Source organism: Berghia stephanieae, chromosome 9 (genome assembly GCF_034508935.2).
Source record: "Berghia stephanieae isolate SIO BIC M18660-M18661 chromosome 9, UCSD_Bste_1.3, whole genome shotgun sequence".
NCBI lineage: Eukaryota > Metazoa > Mollusca > Gastropoda > Nudibranchia > Aeolidiidae > Berghia > Berghia stephanieae.
This window is the reverse complement of record NC_088368.1, coordinates 13,395,532-13,418,031: the sequence shown is the minus strand read 5'-3', so window position 1 is coordinate 13,418,031 and position 22,500 is coordinate 13,395,532. Positions and strand designations below refer to the sequence as shown.

The 22,500-nt window shown below is 34.9% G+C and overlaps 2 protein-coding genes across 2 annotated transcripts in view; both read left to right on the top strand.

Moving 5' to 3' along the window:
* LOC144979722 (calcyclin-binding protein-like) overlaps positions 1 to 12,782 on the top strand; it is a 12,954-nt gene extending 172 nt beyond the window's left edge. The window contains exons 1-6 of the mRNA XM_078926675.1: positions 1 to 19; positions 5,673 to 5,865; positions 7,472 to 7,568; positions 9,605 to 9,701; positions 10,413 to 10,522; positions 11,104 to 12,782. The exon at positions 1 to 19 is cut by the window's left edge and continues 172 nt beyond it. Of these exons, the coding sequence (XP_078782801.1) occupies positions 2 to 19; positions 5,673 to 5,865; positions 7,472 to 7,568; positions 9,605 to 9,701; positions 10,413 to 10,522; positions 11,104 to 11,260 (672 nt within the window). The 5' untranslated portion in view covers position 1 and the 3' untranslated portion in view covers positions 11,261 to 12,782. The remainder of the gene's footprint in view (positions 20 to 5,672; positions 5,866 to 7,471; positions 7,569 to 9,604; positions 9,702 to 10,412; positions 10,523 to 11,103) is intronic.
* A 1,944-nt stretch (positions 12,783 to 14,726) lies between these two features.
* Positions 14,727 to 22,500, top strand: part of LOC144979137 (uncharacterized) — a 33,391-nt gene continuing 25,617 nt past the window's right edge. Inside the window, 4 exon segments of the mRNA XM_078925739.1 lie at positions 14,727 to 14,881; positions 17,499 to 17,686; positions 18,721 to 18,815; positions 21,506 to 21,572. Of these exon segments, the coding sequence (XP_078781865.1) occupies positions 14,727 to 14,881; positions 17,499 to 17,686; positions 18,721 to 18,815; positions 21,506 to 21,572 (505 nt within the window).

Below are 22,500 nucleotides of genomic sequence, written 5' to 3'. Positions count from 1 at the left end.
TATGGCAAGTTTAACTGAGGTAATTATGTGAACCGTGAAATATTAGACTTTAAGTTTAGTTTACAGTTTAGTCTTTGACTTTGTGTTTTGACTTTTCAGTTTCAGTTTCAGTTTCAGCAGTGAGAATAAGAAGACGACAGAAAGAAGTCTCTGAAAATGCAATACCTCATTGAGGGATTTTTCAAAATAGAGATATGGATATCAATATAGCGTAAAAAAAATAAACATTTACTGGAGTGAAAAGATTATCGCTCTATCTGCGTTATTATTATCCGAAGTGACTATTCTCACCCCCCGGATGCTAGAGAGGTGCGCCGGTGTTACCAATACTTAGCTTCTATACCAGGACAAATCATTCGTTTGGACAGAAAAATAAATAAAAAACGTACCGCTTACCGTCAAAAGCAGTTTAGATTTGAAGATACATTTGTTTTCTATCAAAAAACATTCGGTACTAGACAATCCTTGATGAATATCAAAAGTTGTGTTTGAAATTATATCCTAAATATTTTCATGATTCATTCCTCGCTAAATCGTGTGTGTTTTTCGTCTGATTCAATGGTTGGTGCCCCCTAGTGCCTGCTGCCTGCCGCGCAAAACAAAGGTTTTTAAAAAAGTTTATTGAGAAAAAGATACGGAAAAAAGTCTCCCTAGATAGGTATGCAATTTGGTGCATAAGTGCAGTAAAAATTGGTGCGCAAAATTAGTTCGTAGAGGATGCGAGACTGTTTGTGTGTGTGGTGTGTGTGTGTGTGTGAGTATGTGTGTGTGTGTCTCTTTCTTTCTTTTTTTTTGGGAGTGCCTACGTACACGGTAACGGGGCATCTAGCCTCAGGATCTATGTACACGTAAACCGGTTTACCGTTGCAACATTCTGTCAGTGATGGTCCTCGCTGTCGTGACCGCGCGCGCTCGTGTGTGTGTGTGTGTGTGTGTGTGAGAGAGAGTTGTTTTTGTTTAATCAAAACAATTTTAACCATTAATGGCGAGATTCCATCTTACACTCCCCAAACTCCAGATCTTAGTCTTAATGTTATCATTAAAAGACAAGCTTTGCGATTTATAGTTTAATTGAAGCCCGAGTCGAAATATACTCTTACTACTGCTCTCTTGGTGGAAACGATTTATTCTGCATAAGCAATCTGGAGAAAAAAATCAGTGTCACTTTAAAAGGTTAAAATTTCATGAAGTACGCTCCGTGAACACCGCTGTAACAATCCTTTGATCTACGTCATCAGGCAACCCATTGTTTCTTTCATCTTTTCCCATTCCCCCTTACTATCCCCCCCCCCCCCCCCCTCTCTCTCTCTCTCTCTCTCTCTCTCTCTCTCTCTCTCTCTCTCTCTCTCTCTCTCTCTCTCTCTCTCTCTCTCTCTCTCTCTCTCTCTCTCTCTCTTTCTTTCTTTCTTATCATAGTGTTATCCCTTCCCATCTCAATGTAAAATGAAAACGTTCTGCTGTTTGCAGATACATGTATGATTGTTTTGTTTTTTCTCTCTCACTCGGTTGGGATTAAAAACCAAGACATCAGGTAATTGGTGTCTAATGCCAAAGTATAGATTCTCTCTTTGGCCAATTTAGTCACGCACGTGGCAGCCCAGCTATTTATTATGTTCTGCCTATAACACTTAATAAGTGAGATTTTGGGGGTGGGTACGAAAGAAATCAAGGTCATAAGTAACCGTGCACAAGAGCTGTATAGGGAATTGGTTTCTGGGGTCTTGCAAATACCAAATATTTTATGGAAAGCTCTTTCGAACTCCAAGACGTCTGGTTTGTTTTGCTATCTTGGAACAAACGAAACAGAGATGTCTTGAGGTGTGACCTAGTTGTCTGATTTTGTGACCTGGATGTAAGGTTTTGTGACCTAGATGTATCCTTTTGTGTGTGCAAGCCATGCGGGTAAGTACAGCGATAGCTTGCCAGTTGAGGAAAAAAAAAGAAGAAGCAGCGTATCCGCATTTGAAAAACAAAACAAAAAAAACCCTGAAAAAACAAAACAACTTAACCTTTTAAAGGCGAATATCAATCTTACTTGGACCAAAAATAAAAAATTACCGTTTTCATCAAAAGACGAAAAACAAATTACAATTTAAAAACTTGAGCTTTTATATAGGGCAATATCCACCCAACGTGCCCAAAGCGCTTTTTACCAATATTCTTACTGCTCTTATGGTGGAAACGTTTTTTTTTTCTGCGTTAAAAAATAATATAAATGACGACTATTATTTGAAAACAAAAAAATCAATGTCACTGGCAAAGGGTTAATTGCAGTACTCCTGCATCCTGTGAGACTCCTACGGCACTTGCTAATCATAAAAAAAGGAAATAGCAATCAACAATACTAAGTTGAAAAAAAAAAGAAGAAAAAAAGGAGGAGGGGGGGGGGGGAGAGCAAACCCAGTAGCAATGCAACCTTTAGCGGCCAAATTCGATCTTTGACCTAACACTAAATCCTCTTTCATCAAAAGACAAGTAACGGCAAAACGATTATAGACAATTGAAGTCCGAGTTGCGATAGTCTGACTGCTCTCTTGGTGGAAAAGCTGTATTCTCCATTAACAATAATAAAGATAACAGCAAACTATTATCTGAAAGCAAAAAATTTGCTTCGCTGTTAAGGGGTTAAGAACATCTGCCAGCATCGTTGACAAGCTCTACGTCACCAAGCCACACGTCTCCCTTTCGTCTTCATCGTGCAACCCCCCCCCCCCCTCTCCACTCTCACGGTGGTGGTGGCAGCGGATAAAAAAGGCCTTTTTTTCTTTTATTCAATCAACTTGACTGCTGGTGGACCCTAGGCCTCTCTACAAGTCCAAGAAATAATACTCACTTTTTCTCTGCTCCAACGAAAAAATCTACCCCCTACCGGTCTAATTATTTGTAGCAGACGACAAATTTCTCAAAACGGTCACGTGACACTATAAAAACAACACAGGAAGTCCATGAAAGCTTATTTACGGCATTTCCTTTGAACCGTGTAAACAACAAAATTTCGTTTTCATTCGACTCAACGGGTCAGATTGGCCGGTATTTTTTTAACGAACTAAAGTTCTGAAAAATCAAAATGTTTCTTAGAAAGCTGAAAAATGCTAGTTTTTGAAACAGAGGTAGGTTTTAAAAAAAAATCTTTATATTTTACGTGAATGCATGCTCAAGGCGAGTTGGACGTCCAGCGGAGGTTGGTAGGCCAAAGGCCCACCTCTCTAGTCTTCATAATAGTAGTCCAGTAGTCCAAAATTGTTGTATGTTTAATCCAAAGGTTGTAATGCAGTAATTTGTTAAGTTTCTTGTCACAAGTTGCACAATTAAAAAAAAACAGATCAATCAAATCCAAATCGCAAAAAGCCGGCGACGTTTTTTAATTTTTTCGGTAATCCAATCGGCCGGGGGGTTGAGAATAGAGGCAGCCATTATTATCTGTCTGGGGATAACCAAAATTCGTTATCCCTAGACATAGATATATTTGAAACTCCGCTCCTTTAAACAATTATCCACATTCCAGAATATCGAATGTTTCCAAATGCTCACAGAAATAAGGAAAGTTCATAAAATATCTATAAAAACATAAAATTAACCAACATTAAATCCGTTGTTACTACAATATGCGTCGACTTCGAAGTGGGTGTCATTGCCGAATGGTTTAGTCGTCTGCCCTGGAACTTTTACCAGAATCGACGTTGTGGGTTCGAATCCTGGTTCCGCCACTTGTTTTTTTTTTGTTTGTTTTTTTTTTTTGTGAGAGTCTATTCTTTTCCCCTTTTTGTTTGGCCTTTTGTTCCGTTTCTGAGCATGAATTTCTAAAAATTGTTTTTATAAAAAAAAAAATTGTTTTTTTTTTTCTCCTCTATCTGACCATTTGGTCGCTCTCTGAATATTTCTGTTTGTATGCTTTTTAATTATTTATTCTTTTTAGACACGTTTTGAGATCGGAGTTGGGACGAATATGACAATTTGCTAGAAACTAGAAAGGAACCAAGAGAGAGAGAGAGAGAGAGTTAAAAAAAAGAATTAAGGAAAGTTAATAAAATATCTATAAAAACATAAAATCAACCAACATTAAATCAGTTGTTACTACATATACACAATATGCGTCGACTTCGAAGTGGGTGTCATGGCCGAATGGTTTAGTCGTCTGCCCTGGAACTTTTACCATAATCGACGTTGCAGGTTCAAATCCTGGTTCCGCCACTATTTTTTTTTTTTTTTTTTTATATTCCGTCTTATATTCCGGTGCAAGGGATAAATGTCCCATCCATCCTCCCCCCACCTCTTTTTTTTAAAACTCTCTACTCTCTCTCTCTCTCTCTCTCTCTCTCTCTCTCTCTCTCTCTCTCTCTCTCTCTCTCCTCTCTCTCTCTCTCTCTCTCTCTCTCTCTCTCTCTCTCTCTCTCTCTCTCTCTCCTCTCTCTCTCTTTAGTTCCTTTCTAGTTTCTAGCAAATTGTCATATTTGTCCCCATTCCGATCTCAAAAAGTGACTAAAAAGGATAAATAATTAAAAAGCAAGCAAACAGAAATACTCAGAGCGACCAAATGGTCAGATAGAGGAGAAAAAAACAAACAATATTTTTAAAAAAATAAAAACAATTTTAAGAAATTCATGCTCAGAAACGGAACAAAAGGCCAGGTGTCTGGGGATAATGAAAGCCCAGCCTTTTCGTTATCCCCAGACAGGTGTCTGGGGATAATGACAGCCTATTATTATGATTATGATTATGACCGATAATGTGGCGAAAAATCGTTATTATATTTTATAGATAGCTTAATATTAATTGGAAAAACTGTGACCAAAACAGAACAAATCAACAACCCAATGGATAATTTAATTGAGCATAATCCAAAAACGGCTTCAGATACAACTTCAAATTTAATGATTAGAATGATGTATATCAATATCATCATAATATATGGTAATTCAACATCTCTGTAACCTTAATAATAATAATAATAATAATAATAATAATAACACATTACAGTAACATGACACAGTTTCAGTTAGTTACAAAATGAGAGTCATTAATATTAATAACATCACTCCATGAAACTAATGTTACTCCATGGCAGTTAAAAGTACATGCGTAGTTGAGTGAAATTTAAGGATTATATCTTATAAAAATTATTCAACAATCTTATTATGCTTCTTATGTCTAAGCAATTTTAATTATGTAACATTTGCATCACATTAAGTAATAATAATAAGGTAGTGTCAGTGAGTTTATAATGCATCTTAATTGTATATTTACTGAAGGCAGTGTCTACGTACACTGTAACTGGTTTGCCGCTACAATACAAGCAATGGATGGACCTCGCTCTGTGTGTGTGTGTTATTTTTAAAAGTCAAACAATACAATTTAACCCATTAAAGGCGGGATTCAAGGTTACCGTGTATAAATGTTACCGTGTACGTAGATCCTGAGGCTAGTAACGGTTAGTACCGAAAATAATGACACAAAAATATCTGTGATATTCCTCTTTATAACGAAGTTATGCATCTTTAATTTAACCCCCCTAAAACTTTTAGTAAAAGCGAACGGCAATTTCAAGGCATAACTTTCTTATGGGCGAGTTGGGTCACAATTTGACTCCCACTTCTGCTGCTTACCAAACTGCCTAAAGTTACGTAGACACTCCGTTTACTGAAACCTTTCTCTACAACTATAATTTTTTACAGATGAAATTAGACATTGAAGAGCTTGAGTCCATCTGTAAATCAGCCCAGAGGGAAAAGGTCAAGGAATGCTTATCAAGGGAGATTACCCGATTACGACGGGAATTGAACAAATTGGAGGTCAAACCAGTAGCACATGATGATGGCAAAAAAGAGAAAATACAACGTGGTTATCAAGAGACAGTCACAAACTATGGTAAGCACTGAAGGGAAGGAAAGAAACTTTGTTGTTTTATTTTTTAAATTATTTTTATTTTGTTCTCACTACAGCTTTGCCCTTGTAATTAAGTAGTGATGATAATTTTCCGCGGAATTCTGTTATTTTTCGCTTTTCTCAGAAAATTCCCACTGATTTTTGCCCTGTCAACATTTTTCACAGATAATAAAAGCTCAGGTCATAAAGTGATGGATCCACAGAGAAACCACCATCTTATCTTATGTCATATTTAAACACCAGTGCTCATTTTAAAGAATGTTGGTGATACTTCCATTTTTATGACTAGTGCCAAATGTCAAAAGTGGCACACCAGTTGTCTTCAATGAGTTGATGGTTGAAAAGAAAGGGGGGGGGGGGGCAATTGGATTTTAATACTCTTGATGAGCTTGAAATGCATCGACATTTTAAAAGATCTTTACAACTTCTGATTTTTTAACAATTGATTGATAAATTAATCTGTTAGAGTAGTCTAGTCTCTCTCTGTCTTTCTCTGTCTCTCTCTCTCTCTCTCTCTCTCTCTCTCTCTCTCTCTCTCTCTCTCTCTCTCTCTCTCTCTCTCTCTCTCTCTCTCTTCTTTCTTTTTTTCTTTCTTTGCCATATCCATATTTCTCTCTCAATGTGGTTATAGACATAATAAATATTACAATTAAGGGTGATCAACTTCTTTTTAAACTTTGTTAGACAAAGTGTTTATCAATTTTTAATGATTCATACGTCATATTTATAAGCTGCAGAAAGTGAAAACAAATACAGTCTGGCATTTTAGCCAAAAGTTAATCATAATCGTTTGATGTAAGTGATATTATAGGCCCTTAAAATTGTAAGGAAATGGCTTTTCATTAATTATTAACAAAAAGTAAGTTATATCTCTAGTGATAAGAATGACAGAACACTAACTAGTAGTAGTAATATATTGCATAATGTTACTTAACTGTTATTTTATGCTATTTTTTATTTGGTTTGAGTTACACTGATGGACCAATCCACTTTCCTTCTTTTTGACAAATTATCATCACTGGTTAAGATAGAAAAGAAAGTAAGCTTCTTGCTACCCATAGGTTGACATTTCATCCAAAATCCATCTACATTTAGGAGAACAAACTATAAAATGTATGCTTTTCCTTTCTCGCCTTACAAGAGAAAAGTATGTCGAATCTGATTCGCAGATATCCTTTTCTTTTTCCTTTTTTATTTTTTTTTTATTTTTTCGTTTTGTTTATTGTTTGTTTTGGCTCTCTTCTCCCAATTCAGATATTTCAATCAGAACTTGATAAATAAACAGATGTTTTTGTCTGTTGTCTTTGGCGTATATCTGTGGGGGGAAATCCAAAGCTTGTACATAAATCATGTGTTCTCGTTTATTAATCCAAGACTTGCCATTATTGATATCATTTTAAAAAATATATTATTTTGTTATTATTCTCATTATTATTGTTGTTATATATTATTATATTATTATTTATTATTATTATTATTATTATTATTATTATTATTTATATTATTATTATTATTATTATTATTATTATTATTATTAATATTATTATTATTATTAATATTAATATTATTATTATTATCATCATTTCAGCATGGGACCAATCTGACAAGTTCATGAAGTTGTATCTTTCCTTGGACAGCTTGAGTTCAATCACAGATGAACAGATTTCATCCACCTTCACAAGCAAGTAAGTTGAGCTTTTCATCATTTTAGAAAATTTTTCCAGGATGGTTCCTATAGATGCTGAACGCTTGGCTAAGAAACTGACAACATTGCCGTCCAGAAATATAATGGACCAACACTCAAAACTATGAGTAACCATGACGTTTATAGTCTGGTCAATACAGTTTATTGAGAATTATAAAAATGAATGGCAAAAAACAACAACAACAAAAAAACAAAGACCTGAGCGATGTCAACTTCGTTATATCTGTAGGAAGGAGACAAAAATATTTGCTTGAAGTCCATGTTCGAAAACAGGCTATGATAGATACCAAAAATTCCAAGGGATCATGGCTATTTTGGATTGTAGGCATATTTCAGTAGGAGCATGGTTTCTTTAATAAATAAAAAAAGAGAAGAAAAAGTTGTCTTTAAGGGTTATAAGGCTCATGAAGTCAGAATTTATCATGATTTCTATAGCATTAAACTGACAGTTGTAACTTGCTTGCTACCCATTTAATAGGATGCTTGTGGATTGCCAAGTACTTTCCACCAGATCAGACCCATCTACCCACTTACTGGTGGATGAATAGGGGGGGGGGGGGGGGGGGGGGGGGTTGTTGAAAAATCTTAAACTACCTGCACTTTGGTTTCCGGTCTCTTTATATGTGAAGTGATTGCACCAACTACTGAGCTGTCATACCTATGGTCGCATAGTGTTTGCTTGATTTTTTTGTATTGGCTGATATCTAAACTAAAATGTTCATAAAGAAAGATTGCTGTAGAAGAAAAGAGGTGATTCTAAAAAAGAGGAAAATTTTAGTCATTGAAAAATGCTACCTATTTAAGGAAAGAAATTGGGGGGGGGGGGGGGGGGGGATCTGACATAAAGCACAGAAGGTCATTGGAGTATAAGAGAAGTTGGGCTTCATTAACCTCAGCAAATGCCTAAAGACAATTGGCAAAGGATAAGGAGGATCAGATTGCTTCAATTTGTTAGCATGAGAGGCTTCCTTGAAATCATTATAATTACAATGTTCCAAGGAGTGTAAATATTTGTTTGAGATTTTATGTATAGATACACAAAGTATAAAGTATATTGCTTGGACATCATAGGCTAGTGACCTGGTTCATGAAAGGACCCAAATGTGTTGAGAAACTTAATAAAAGTTAGTATTAGGCCGGCTCCAGACATTCATGGAATCTTTTAAGGAGATCAGATGAAAATTTACTGCTGACATACACAACTAAGTGGTATGTCTAAAATATTTAAATCGATATATTTGGATTTGGCTCTCTTGTTGATCAGTTTTGACTTAGAAATCAAAAGATTTATCTTGCAATTAAAAAAAAAAAATTGTCAATCCAGAAACCCAATTGGTGTGTGGATAGGGGTCTTAAAAAGTTTTTTAAAGATTTGATTGGGGACCTTGTAAATTGTCTTGTCATAAAATTGAATAATAACACTTGGCATAAACACTATCGAAATTGATAATAATATTCTCGTTTTTATTTTTTCAATCCCAGGCAGTCCCCACTGCTCTAAAACTTGGCATGGAGCTTTGTCAAATCTTTGACCGACAAATCACAGGTCTCTTGTTTTGCAAAGGTTCCACTTTTGAACATGTTAATTGTAAAATGAAGCAATTTTTTCTGCTTTAATTTTAAGACAGAATTTGATGCTTTCAGACGTATGTCTTATAACAATCACAAACAGAAGGGGAAAAAATAGATCAATTGGATTTAACGTTTTAACTCTTGGCTGTATCTTTGTGTGATAAATGAGAGTTTTACAAACTTAGCAATAAGGGCCCCCCTCATGTTCTAATGGTAAATCTGAATAAAACAATCTTTTAGCTTTCCTATTGCTTTTTATTTTCCTTTGGTACTGATATTATCAAAAGTTTTGCAAGCGATGTAAACTCCAGGTATATAGAAACAAAGAAACAGACAACCATCACAAAAACTATACTGAAATAGGTAAATAAGACAAAGAAAAGAAAACGGAAATGGTGAAATTTATCATTTTTAAAAAACACTTGATTCTCTATTTTTTACCAGGTCAGTGAAAGTCAGTGTCCAGTTCCCCAACAAATCCAGCAATCTCCATATTGCCAAATTGTGTGAAGAGATAGAGCCTAACGAATCATATGTCAAGGTTAGAAATTTTTCTATGAAATTTGTATTTAAAAAAATAATTTTTTAATACTTATCTCTATCATATAGGTGCGTACATAAAGTTGTGACAAAATGTAATTCTACACCCTAAGATATTGGGGTATTTTGAAATCCAAAGGAATGATCCATTTAGATTTCATTATTTTTTTCTGACTCTAAGTGAATATTTCTTCTGTAAATTTCTTATTGTGTTGAAAGAGCATTAACATTGATGTGTATTATTATTATTATTATTATTATTATTATTATTATTATTATTATTATTATTATTATTATTATTATTATTATTATACATAAAATAAAATTCCCTTTACTCATCCCCAAGGGGAAATTTGTCTTTGGGATCTATTTCAAGGGAAGACTGGAATAACCCGGGCGTCATCGCAGAACAGCGCTGCAAAGTGAGCTAGGGCAAGGTGACTTCCTCAAGGCCACACAGCGCAGCGGCGGGTGATTGAACTCGGCATCTTTCGGGAACAAAGCATAGACCATACCACTGAGCCAGTCTGTCCCCTAATTATTATTATTATTATTATTATTATTATTATTGTTATGATGTTATCGTTATTATTATTATATTATTATTATTATTATTATTATTATTATATTATTGTTGTTGTTGTTGTTGTTATTATAATTACTGATTTGGCTTTAACATTGGTCTGTTTATTTTATTTTATTTTTGGTTCAGAAAAAGTCAGACTATGTTTTGGTGATGCTCAAAAAAAAGAATATTGGAAAAACATGGGCATACGTCACAGAAAAAGAAAAGGATAAGAAAGACAAGTTAAAAGATTCTGTGTAAGTGAATTACCTACTTTTGTCAGACTTGCCTCTTATACCAATCCAATTATTCAATATGTGACTTTGACAAAATAGTCAGTCGAAAAGCGCAAAGATATCATGGTGATTAAAAGAATTGTTTTGGAAATACTGAAAACTGACAAAACTAAGAAACAGGCAGTGCTTTTTGAATTATATATAAAGTGTGAATCATTCACTATAATTTCAATCAAATTTGTCTCATGGCTGCATCTCAGTAATTTGGTAATGTTCTTTATATTTGAGGCATTTATATTATTTATGACATCAATTTTGAAGATCATTTTTCATACTCAAAATTTTCAAATTAACAATGAATGTTGTTTAGTATTTATATTCATTTGAACAGCAAATTCATCTTTTTCAGATGAGTTATGGTTATTATTATTGTTGTTGTTATAATAATAATTATAATAATAATTATTATTATTATTATTATTATTATTATTATTATTATCTTCATTATATCTCATTCATTCATTATATATCATCATATATCATCATCATCATCATCTATCATATATTATTTCGTTATTATTAAAATTGCTTTCCTTCAACAGGTCCAAAGACGATGACCCAAGCACTGGCCTGACGAAGATGCTACAGACCATGTACGAAGATGGGGATGATGAGATGAAGAGGCAGATTGCCAAGGCTTTTTACGAGTCTCAGAACAAACAGAAGGGAGATGGGTCGGATCCACTGGCTGGATTATAATGATGCCACATCATCTCAGGCATAGCTGCTTTCCTGAATGTCAGTTTTTGTATTATCTTTACACCTGTCGTATAAGCAGATTTGACCAGTACATACTTACATAATTCTCATCAAGCTGTGGGGTGCAACAGGCATCTCCCAAAGACTTTCATTTCAGTCTGTCGGCTGCATGGACACCAATGTTGTTCCAGGTTAAACCTTTTTTAACTCACTCAACCCTAGCCCTCTAGCTCTGTGCTGTCTCATGGCCCTAGAGGTTTTGTTACTTTACAAAATTGTTTTTAAAAATATTGCTCAGTTGCTCAATTCAAAAGAAAATTGGCATGTACATAGCTTTATTCAACTACTACCACCATGTAAAGATTGAAATCAGTAGCTTTAATAATACGTATTTGTCATAATTGATAATGGGGTAAAAGTAATCACAGCCAAATACTGAGATATTCAGTGTTTGGGTTGAATGAGTTAAGCTCTTCTCTAGGTACCTTTGCACCTGCTTCTTTGTCTTTTACATTCATTTTCTGTGAATTTTGGAAATTCCTTGTTTTTATTCAATTTTTCTTCTATCAAATTTGCAGCAAGGATATTTTTGGTGAAGATGCTAATTTTTTTATTAATTAATTTTCATCATATAGTACTCATTCTGGGCTTATTTGTTGTTTTATTTATGTGAGGCTTTATTTTCATGTCATATTTGAATATTGGCCAAATTTGATATTTTAGCATTGTTAATGTTATAATTTCAAACTGTTTAATACAGTTACAGTCTTGAAAAAAAAATTAGGTGATTAGTTTGTGTTGTGTAGAGTGAGTTCAAGAAATTTTGTTGTTTTGGATTATAGTTTATGCAGTCAGCAGGATTTGAATATTGGGTTTTGGTGCATAACGTTTAAACTAATTGCCCTACCACGTTGTTTGTTTTGGTTTCAAAAGTCTTTGATTTATAGTAATTACATCCAATAACTGGTAAAATATTTGCTATATGTATGATGTGAAAAATTGGTTTGGATTAGCTATTATTATTATATGAAATTGCAAGAATGTCAGAGTTCAGTTAGCGCCAACTCAGTTGTTGAAAGGATTTCACAGCTGGGAGTGGCGTGGGGTAAAAGTAAACTAATGGATAGGCAGTCATTTTTTTCAGGATTTTTTTATTACAGTGCAACCCCTGGATAACGACATCGCCCAGGACCGGAAAATTATAAACATTTTTTGTTTGTTTGTTCATAGTATGCTGGTATTAATGATATGCAATAAGGAAGAAAAAAGCAGAATTCTGATGTGATGAGAGGGATATCATTGTGTCCAATGCCATTGTATGTGGGTCAAAATATCCTCTACATTACCATTACCATTCCTGAGCATAGATAGCTGACATGGGTTCCACATTGCTGACTATGTCCAGATGATGATTTTGAATGTTATTTTTTTACTATTTTTATCAATGTTATTTTATGAATAATTCTCACGAGAAGTAGTACAAGCTGAATACTAAAATAAAATTGTTTTTCATCATAACATATTTGAATATGTGTTTTTGATTGTTTTATGACAGTTATGGCCTGTCATTAATTATTAAGTATTCTTACCAGGTGGAGTCTTCTGGCCTCTCATGGGATATTTCCTCTAGTTCCTTTTCCGATTTTTTTTTTTTCTTGGAATGCGACAACTTGGTTTTTCCTGGCCCTGGCCAGAGTCCTTGTCTGAAATGGAAACAGTCAAATGTATAGTATTCGTTTTTGGAGCGATAATTTTTTTTCTTGTAAATCATTCTCTGTTGATGTGTGCTATCATAATTTGTGTTTAGAATTATATTTTATAAACATTTGAGTGTATTCCTCTTAGTGGGATCCAGTGTTGGTGTCTGGATGAGACTTATTTCATGATTTTCAAACCAAGTGCTCTTCTCTTGGATTCTGCCTCTGTTCCCTATTTCAACAGGTATCCCTTGTCTTACTTTTTCTTGGGAATGGGCCCTTTTAATCGTAAATCTAGAATTTATGACAATCTCATTTTCTTCCTTTTTACTGGCGCTGATTTGACCTTAATGTGTTGCAACCGTAAAATAATAAAAAGCAAACACATGGACCAGATGATGGGTGTAATTCCTCTAAGGGGAATATTGAATGCCCCTTGGTCAAGGGAGTTTCATCAGTCCATATCCCAGCTATCTCTTCTATACCTCAGCCCATACCATTATGACTTTGTGTGCCCTTGTTCTATTTGATTTTGCTTGGGCCCTACCTGGGGATTCTTTCTGAAAGGGGAACAAAAGTCTGACAGATCTATCTCTCTGTAATGGATGATATATTCCCTGTCGTGAGTCATCCCTCCATGTCAATCTTTGGTTATTATTTCACAAAGCAGCTTTCTAGGTGGTGTTCCCGACCTCCCATAATGGGCTGGGAGGGAGGTCGCTTACTGTGTCTTCTATCACATTATATGTTTTCCAATTGCTTTTTGTCTTTGTCTTGGAATGAAATTACTTGGTTTTGTCCTTTACCTTGCTTGGAGTCCTCTGCTGAGAGAGAACAGTCAAATGTATAGTGTTAGTTTTAGGAGATGATTTTTTAAATTTTGAAAATCATCTCTCTGAAATGCACTGCATTATTTTTTTATTACAAACAATTTTAATTTGTATGAACTATTTTCCGCTCTTAACCCTGGGGAAAGAATTATAGGACTAGTGAGCGGCGTTTTAAAGATATTTGAACCATGTATTTTACTAACTTTTACCATGATTAATAAGCCGGATTACAAACAATGACAATGTGTTGGCAGGTCACTAAAAGTCAGTGTTGTAAACCGATGGTAAAAATGACTTCACGCATCAAAATTGGCGGGGTCTTACAATTCCTTTTTCCCTCTATCTGCCCCTTCTCTCTTTGTACACAATGAATATGATAAAACTATTTACATCTCATACAATTCCTTTCATGTTTAAAGACTCATTAGCTATTGTTTCCTATAACAAGAAATACATTTTCATGCGAGTGTAAATACTATTTTCTGCAAGGATTTGACCAGGACAAACTTTTTTGCCACGTTAGAGAGTCCATCCTTTGCTAATTCAGGTTGGCGTGTCCCTAACAAAGTGGTGTGTAGCTTGAAGTCATTTATATATATATGCACGTTCTTCATTGGCCGGATCGACCAGTCAACTGAATGACGACCATAGAGAGAGTGCCCATCCAGATTGTAAACTTATTCTAATCTGTTATCATTTAATCTCTTTTTGAGACACCATGACATGTATCGTAACACCTACTACTATCACTATCACACACGCACGATCAATGTCATAACACTATCACCCATCACTTTCACATACTTGTTATCATACTAACCTCTACTGACAAAATGCCTTGAATTTGAACAATTATAACAAATAAATATGAACATTTGCAGAGTACATTTTCATGTATTTACCATGCTCAATGCGCTTCACAATTACCCAGCAGGCCATATGGAACCAAATTATCTCCATTACCTACAGTACCAGCCACCTGTTAGGGGTCCTTTGGGTATCAACACTCTTACAATATCCGCCACTGGCCAAAGCCAGGGACTCATTCACACCTGCATCGGGGAGGTAATATGCCTGAAGTCCCCATTTGTGTCGTAAAATAAACGTGTCATAAATTCTGGCCAGAAAACTCGTTCTTCAAATATCGATCGAGTAAAATGGCTCTCATGTTGTCAAAAACTCTCAAACCTAGGACTTCCTTAACGTCCTACGTTTAAAATTTAACAAAATTATTTTTATATTTATTTTATTGTTTATTTCATATTTTTTTTTAAGGTTTTAAAAATTTTAAGTTTTTTATTTTTTAAAAAAAAGGGATGAAGGTCATTTTGATCGGTCGATATTTGAAGGACAGTTTTTTTGGCCAAAATCTCTGAAAAGTGTTTTTCCAGAGTATGGCAAATTTGTATAGTTGTTATTAGGTGTATATTTAGTATTTGATTTGAAGTGTGGTCATTTTGGTGACGAACTCACTAGCTATAAAATGGAGTTTATTAAGAGCTACAGTTTTTCTAACTTTTCTTCTTTGATTTGTTTTTTCGCTTTTTTTGATAAATCCTAATAATAATTTCGTTCATTCGTGTAAGTTTAGTGGTGTTGTTTGTAGTCTTGTGGTATGACACTCGCCCTCTGACCCGAAGGTTCGAGAGTTGATGTACGTGACGCAAAGTTGAGCTCCTAGGATAGCACGCATTTTACTCACACACATACATACACACACACACATTTCGTTTTAATGTTAAAGTCTCAACCAAACCCGTTGTGTCAAGTTTAAGATGTTAATCTCGTTTTCATCCTTGGTTATGATGTGTGGAAGAAAAAGTAAAGATCAACACCATAATATATATGGCGTACTTCCATGGATTCACCATGCTCAATGCGCTTCACAATGTGATTTTAGCCAGTTGCCTTTCAGAGCCGTAGGGCCGGAGTCTAAACCCCTGTTTCTAAAGAGTTAAACAGACAACAGCAATTGCTTGTCACCCTTTGGATAAGACGCTAGTCTATTTCAAATAGCTTTTTGGCCAGTTCTGAATCAACCAAAATCACTGCTGGGTTGACAGTTAAAAAAAAAATAAATCTGGACTTCACACGAGATCGATCGCTTTCCCTTCTGCACATGAAGCGAATAGTGTATTTCCTGAACTGTCACGGGACATCCACATGTACTTGTTAGAAATGGCTTATAAAAATGTGTTTTGGGACTTTCCAATCTCAAAATTGGGATCTCCCAATAAGATGAGAGTCTGTTCATTTCTGCGAAGCCTACTTTCATCAAAATTCAAAGTGACGTTTGCATAGTATTGTAAATACTTCTAGACGTCTAGCAGAGTTTCCCCGTTCGAAGACGAGGATGGCTTTCCGATTTATGTAGGTCTTTGTGCGTTTTTAGTGCGGCTATATGGTCTTTAAGTATGGCACTCGCTTTCAATCGGAAGGTCTTGGGTTCGAGCCTCGCTCGGCGCATAGTTGAGTCATTGGAAAAGGCTCTTTACTAACATTCTCTCACCGTACTCAAATGTAAAATGAGTACCTGGCCGTTAACAGCATTCTCTGTCCGAAAAAAAAATGTAATATCGCCTAACAGGCGTCATGTCCGGTCCTAAATGTTAAATGTTGCTGTTGGCTAGGGACCCATTTTAAAGCGCTTTGAGCACGTTTTGTGGATATTGCGCTATATAAAAGCTCAATTCAATACAAATTTATTCAACAGTGATGCAGCTGATTGAAGGGATTTTACAATGGCCGGTACTGGAGGAAGTCCTCGTTTTCATGGCGACTCTCTATTTTGAATAATTTTGTGCTTTTATTCAAATTGTGAAGAAACCAAATATTATTTTTAAATCATGTAGTTACCGATCCTAGGGGAGACCTTCCGAAAGCTCCCAGCGCTAGCATTTCTTTCAATTTGTTTTTTCACCGTGGATCATTTGACAGGCGTTTGTTTATTTATTCAATTTGTCATCATATAGATAGTATGCGCTTGGCTAAGAAGCTCATAACATTGCCATCCGGAAGTATAACGGACCAACACACAAAACGGTGTGTATCCATGAACATTTATAGTCGGGTAAATACAGTTCAGTGAGCACTACTCATGTCATCTTCGAACTATCTATAGATAGAATGCGCTTGGCCAAGGAGTTCACAACATTGCCATCCGGAAGTATAACGGACCAACACACAAACTCTGTGTAACCATGAACTTTTATAGTCTGGTTAATACAGTTTAGTGAGAACAACTCACAAACGCGGATGGCAAAAATAATAACAAAGGCCTGAGTGACGTCATCTGCATACTATCTATAGAAGCATTTTAAAAACTCTAGACAAAACCTTGATAGATTTGTGAAAGTTTAAAATTTCCTAATTTGACCATTGTTTTGATTCTAGGTATTGAAAGGTAGTGCAAAGCAGTCCTAGAGTTGTTTTTTCTTTTCTATTAGGGTTAGCTCGAGGTCGGAGGATTTTTTTTTTCTATTGTGGTAAGTTATTAATCTTAGTAAAGGTAATCGGGTGTTTGTTTTTCCTATTAGGGTTAGTTAAAGGTACTAGGTTGTATTTTTTTCTAAGGGTTAGTTGAGGGAATATTTGAGTTGTTTCCCATAGCACTAGGAGCTTTCGGAAGGCCTCCCGATCCTAGCGTTTTGCAGTTCCCAAACAACCATCCAAATTTGACCGTTCTTGAATTCTTTGTTTTTACATTTTTAGAGTTACAGTGTTTGAGGGCTTAGCTCTATTATCAAAAGATTCTAATTCAAGATTTTTCTCAGGGTACTTAAATGTTAAGATGTTCAGCTTTGTAAATTTGATGCCTTGCCTTTTTCCACACAAGCACTTTTCTACAGATTGTCTACTTCAAATGTCACAACTCAATTTCTATATGGAAGTAACAGCACGTTTTAGACAAGTGTCTACTCTTGTACACCATACCGTTAAATCAGTCTCCATAAAATATGACATGGGGATCATTCCCCTAGATTGGATGGGGTCTTTTGACCGAGGATGCGCGCGGGGGGGGGGGGGGGGGGGGGGTCATTGTTGTTGTCTTCTATCCCTTTACATTTCTTTTATATATTCCTTTCTGTCTTTATCTTGGTATGTGTTTAATTGGTTTTGTTCTGGCTGTGGCCGAGTCAGCGGCTGAGAGGGAACTGTATAGATAGTATGCGCTTGGCTAAGAAGCTCATAACATTGCCACCCGGAAGTATGACGGACCAACACACAAAACCGTGTGTAACCTTAAACTTATATAGTCTGGTTAATACAGTTTAGTGAGAATCACTCACAAACGCGGGTGGCAAAATACAATAACAAAGGCTTGAGTGACGTTATCTTCTTTCTATCTATAGTATTAGTTTTGGGAGATTTTTTTTCCTTTTAAATAATCTCCCGACTGTGTACTATTATAGTTTTTTGTATTATATATATTTTGTAAACATTTGAGTTTATCCCTCCTAGGGGATGTTTTGCTGATGCCTGCATGAGAATTTTAGGTGGTCTCAAACTAAGCACATAGATAGTATGCCTTTGGCGTCTATTTATGTTCCCTATAGGGGAAGCGAGGACGAGAGACGCATGCGCACAAGCAACATGACGTTCTCTCTCTATTAACTTTTCCGCTGGTTACGTCACAGACCATGGGTGACGTCCAATCAAGGGACGCTACTCTTCCGCTAATCTCATTCCCTATTTGAACCCTTCTCTTTGGCTTACTTTTTTTTCGGCGCTTTTAATTGTAAATATCTAATTTGATTTATGCCATTCAATTTTCATATATTTTATCGGCGTTTATAGGACTTAAAAAGTGTCGTAAGCGTGGCAAAACTCTTCTTAAAAACTAACAAACATTCCAATGGCGATCACATTATAGGGTACTCTTCCGCTAATCTCATTGCCTATAGTATGTACTTATTTATCTATTCACCCATAGGCAACATTGACATTCTCAGCCCTTCAAGTTTTAGTCTAACACCCATTGTCTCCCAACCCTGGCTCAACAGTGGACCCGTCTCCCTGCATTTCAATGTAAGTATGCAATGAGTACTAATTGGATTCAGTAGTCTGATGTCACGCCGCCCGGCAACGGCGGCCATCTTGGTTCTAAACAAAGAAAATCATTACTTTTTATTCATATGTCTTGTGATCAGAATATATAAAAGTCAAAACAAGATCATATTTAGAATGTTTTTCTCCTCTGGATACACTTTTATGCTCGTCGGAGAAATATTTCATAAGGGCGTCCGACATTGTTCCCATAGTTTAGAGCCAGTGTTACGAAGTTATCATGCGTCATTAGGAAGGAAGTGACGTTACGACTATTGAATCCTATTATTGTACGGTTTTGTATCATGGCATTCACCTTTGGACCGTTATATCCCTGGTTTGAGTCCCTCTAAAAGTGAGATCGTAAAAATACACCAAATTTAAGCCGAGACAGAGGTTTAGATTTAAACCAAAACTAGAGGTGCCAAAATGAGCCAGTAAAATGGAGAGAAAAATAAAGTGAGTAGATGTGACTCATATATAAGGGAACAACACAAAACAAACAACGTTTCGGCCCTTGCCCTTCGTCAGGAGACAAAAAACACAAACACAAAGATGTAAATTTACAAAATATCACATCTCGTCAAATGTGGAAACATTTGACGAGATGTGATAACTGTGTATATTCTAATATTTACAACTTACAACAGGGTTTTATTTTTTTACATGAAAGTGCTCGTAAAATTGTGGTCTTTTAAAGTGTGATATATTACATAAATTGATACGGATTTTTTAAAACATTCAATATATTTTATTATTGATTCTGGAAATTCAGATTTTTACAGCGAAGTATGTTCCCATTCCTTTTTAAAGTTCTACTCACTGTGCTATTTGCAATAATTTAAGCGACACAAACAATTGAAGTGATTTTAACCAATTTTAAGGCACAACAAACAAGTAGATAGTAGCGGGACGAGAAAACAACGAATTACATAATAAGTGATTACTAGTCACAGACCATCTCAACGCCGTCCTAATTCACATAGACTTCCCTTTACCCGACATAATAATATTGTAATCATTAATAATTAATTGAGATCATCTCAAATAGCCTACAACTTAATGATAACGGCCTTCTATGCCACATGGATGACCGCTTAGTCGGTAACCAGTCTTCAAGATATTTATATTAAGTGCAGTCTTTTAAACGTTCGTTTCGAGAATGAAAATAGAAATGCCCTGATATATGATCCTATCATCGAGAATGTGATACCCTCTCCTTGTAATTACATAAACTTGGTGGCTTTCTACTAAACTAATTCCCAATGGATGCAGAGTTTTTAACGTTAACAGACAAAACAGGAAGGGCGGTGAAGTCATGGTCATTTCAAACGCATTTCTTAAGATAAACAAAGTAAAATCTACACCATACAATGACAAGTCCTTTGAACATCTAGGGGTGATTTAAAAAAAGATAATATCCGGTCTCTGCCTTCCATCTTATTCCAGGAATAATAATAATTCCAATTATACATTTTTAGATGAATTTGAAACTTTGGTTTTCGACAAAACTAGCAAGATCAAGAATGGAAATTGTTTACTACTTTGCGATTTAACATTCATTTTGACAACATTAACAATCAACACACCCTAGCATTTCAACTGTTTTAGAATTCCACAACTTGTCCCAACAATTCCGGGAATCTATCATAAATATATATATATATATATATATATATATATATATATATATAATATATATATATATATTATTATTATTATTATTATTATTATTATTATTATTATTATTATTATTATTATTATTATTATATTATTTTAAACATTAAGAACATCAGCTTTGATATTATCCTATAATTTGTCTCTGAAAAATGTAATAAATAGACATGGGGTAAAAGTAACCACGGGAACACTACGGATAAAGTCGGTGTTAGGGCTGAGTTGACTTTAAGAGTGTTGACTTTATGTGTGTTCCACTGTATTCAATAATATCACGTCTAACGCCTTGAATGATCAATATCTCATTCTCACCAAGACATCATCATTCGTCAAATACCCAATGGTGCAATGAGCTAATAAAACAACAGAAATATAAATTGAGGCGTGCTGAGTAAAACTGGGACAGACAATTGAAACTTGAAGTTACCGTCAAACGTATGTTTCCATTTGAAATGCCCGTACCAAAGCCGTGACCTCTGCTCGATCAATCTACATAAAGGATACCTTACTGTCCACGAAAGACAACCTAAGTCATTGTATAAGATGTAAACTATCTGATTATCATCATCATCATCATCATCATCATCATCATCATCATTATTGTTTTTATTAGTTATTTTATTATTATTATTATTATTATTATTATTATTATTATTATTATTATTATTATTATTATTATCATTATTATTGTATTAATTATTAATATTATAAAAATAAAATAATAATATAATATATTATAATATATATATAATATTATTATTATTATTATTATATATTATTATTTATTATTATTATTATTTATTATTATTATTATTATTATTATTATATTATTATTATTATTATTATTATTATTATTATTATCATTATTATTATTATCATTATTAAAAAAAAAAGATTATGACTTTCTACTCAACGCTGTTCATCTGGTCAATACAACATCAAAACAAATCGATACGATGGGTGACAATTATGAAAACTTTTATTGAAACTTCCAGGGCAGTTGGAAATCCACATCGGATGGTTCCCTAACTCATGTTGGACCTGACTTCAATGCGACGGCAGGTAGTAGAATATCAAAAGTCCCGTCGTCGTCATCATCATCATCATCATCACCATCATCATTATTATCATCTTCCTCATCATCATCACAACCAGCATCGTCATGTAGCAATACCATATTTGTCATAATCATTCTTCTCCTGATAAAACAATTGATTAAAAAAAATTTATTATAATAGTCATCTTTGTAGTAGTAGTAGTAGTAGTAGTAGTAGTAGTAGTAGTAGTAGTAGTAGTAGTAGTAGTAGTAGTAGTAGTAGTACTAGTAGTAGTACGAAGGGGTGGAGGAGGAAGAGTAGTAGTAGTAGTAGTAGTAGTAGTAGTAGTAGTAGTAGTAGTAGTAGTAGTAGTAGTATTAGTAGTAGTAGTAGTAGTAGTAGTAGTAGTAGTATTAGTAGTAGTAGTAGTAGTATGTAGTAGTAGTAGTAGTAGTAGTAGTAGTAGTAGTAGTAGTAGTAGTAGTAGTAGTAGTAGTAGTAGTAGTAGTAGTTAGTAGAGTAGTAGTAGAGAAGGGTGGAGTAGGAGTAGTAGTAGTAGTAGTAGTCGAGGGAGAGATATAGTAGTAGTTAAGTAGAGTAGTAGTAGTAGTGTTAGTACAGTAGTAGTAGTAGTAGTAGTAGTAGTAGTAGTAGTAGTAGTAGTAGTAGTAGTAGTGGTAGTAGGAGTCGGAGGAGAAGGAGGATGAGGGGGAGTAGGAGTAGTAGTAGTAGAAGTCGGAAGAGGAGGAGGAGGATTAGTAGTAGTTAAAGGAGGAGGAGTAGGAGTAGGATTAGGAATACTCTTAGGAAGGCGAAGAATGTTCTGAGTGAGAAAAGGACAAATAACGGGAAGTTGTTTTATCCGATGTATATATAATCTATTAGTGAGCTTGGGACATTTGGGAAATTACATACGCAGATCTAAAACCGTGTATTTTAAAGGTTTTATAATG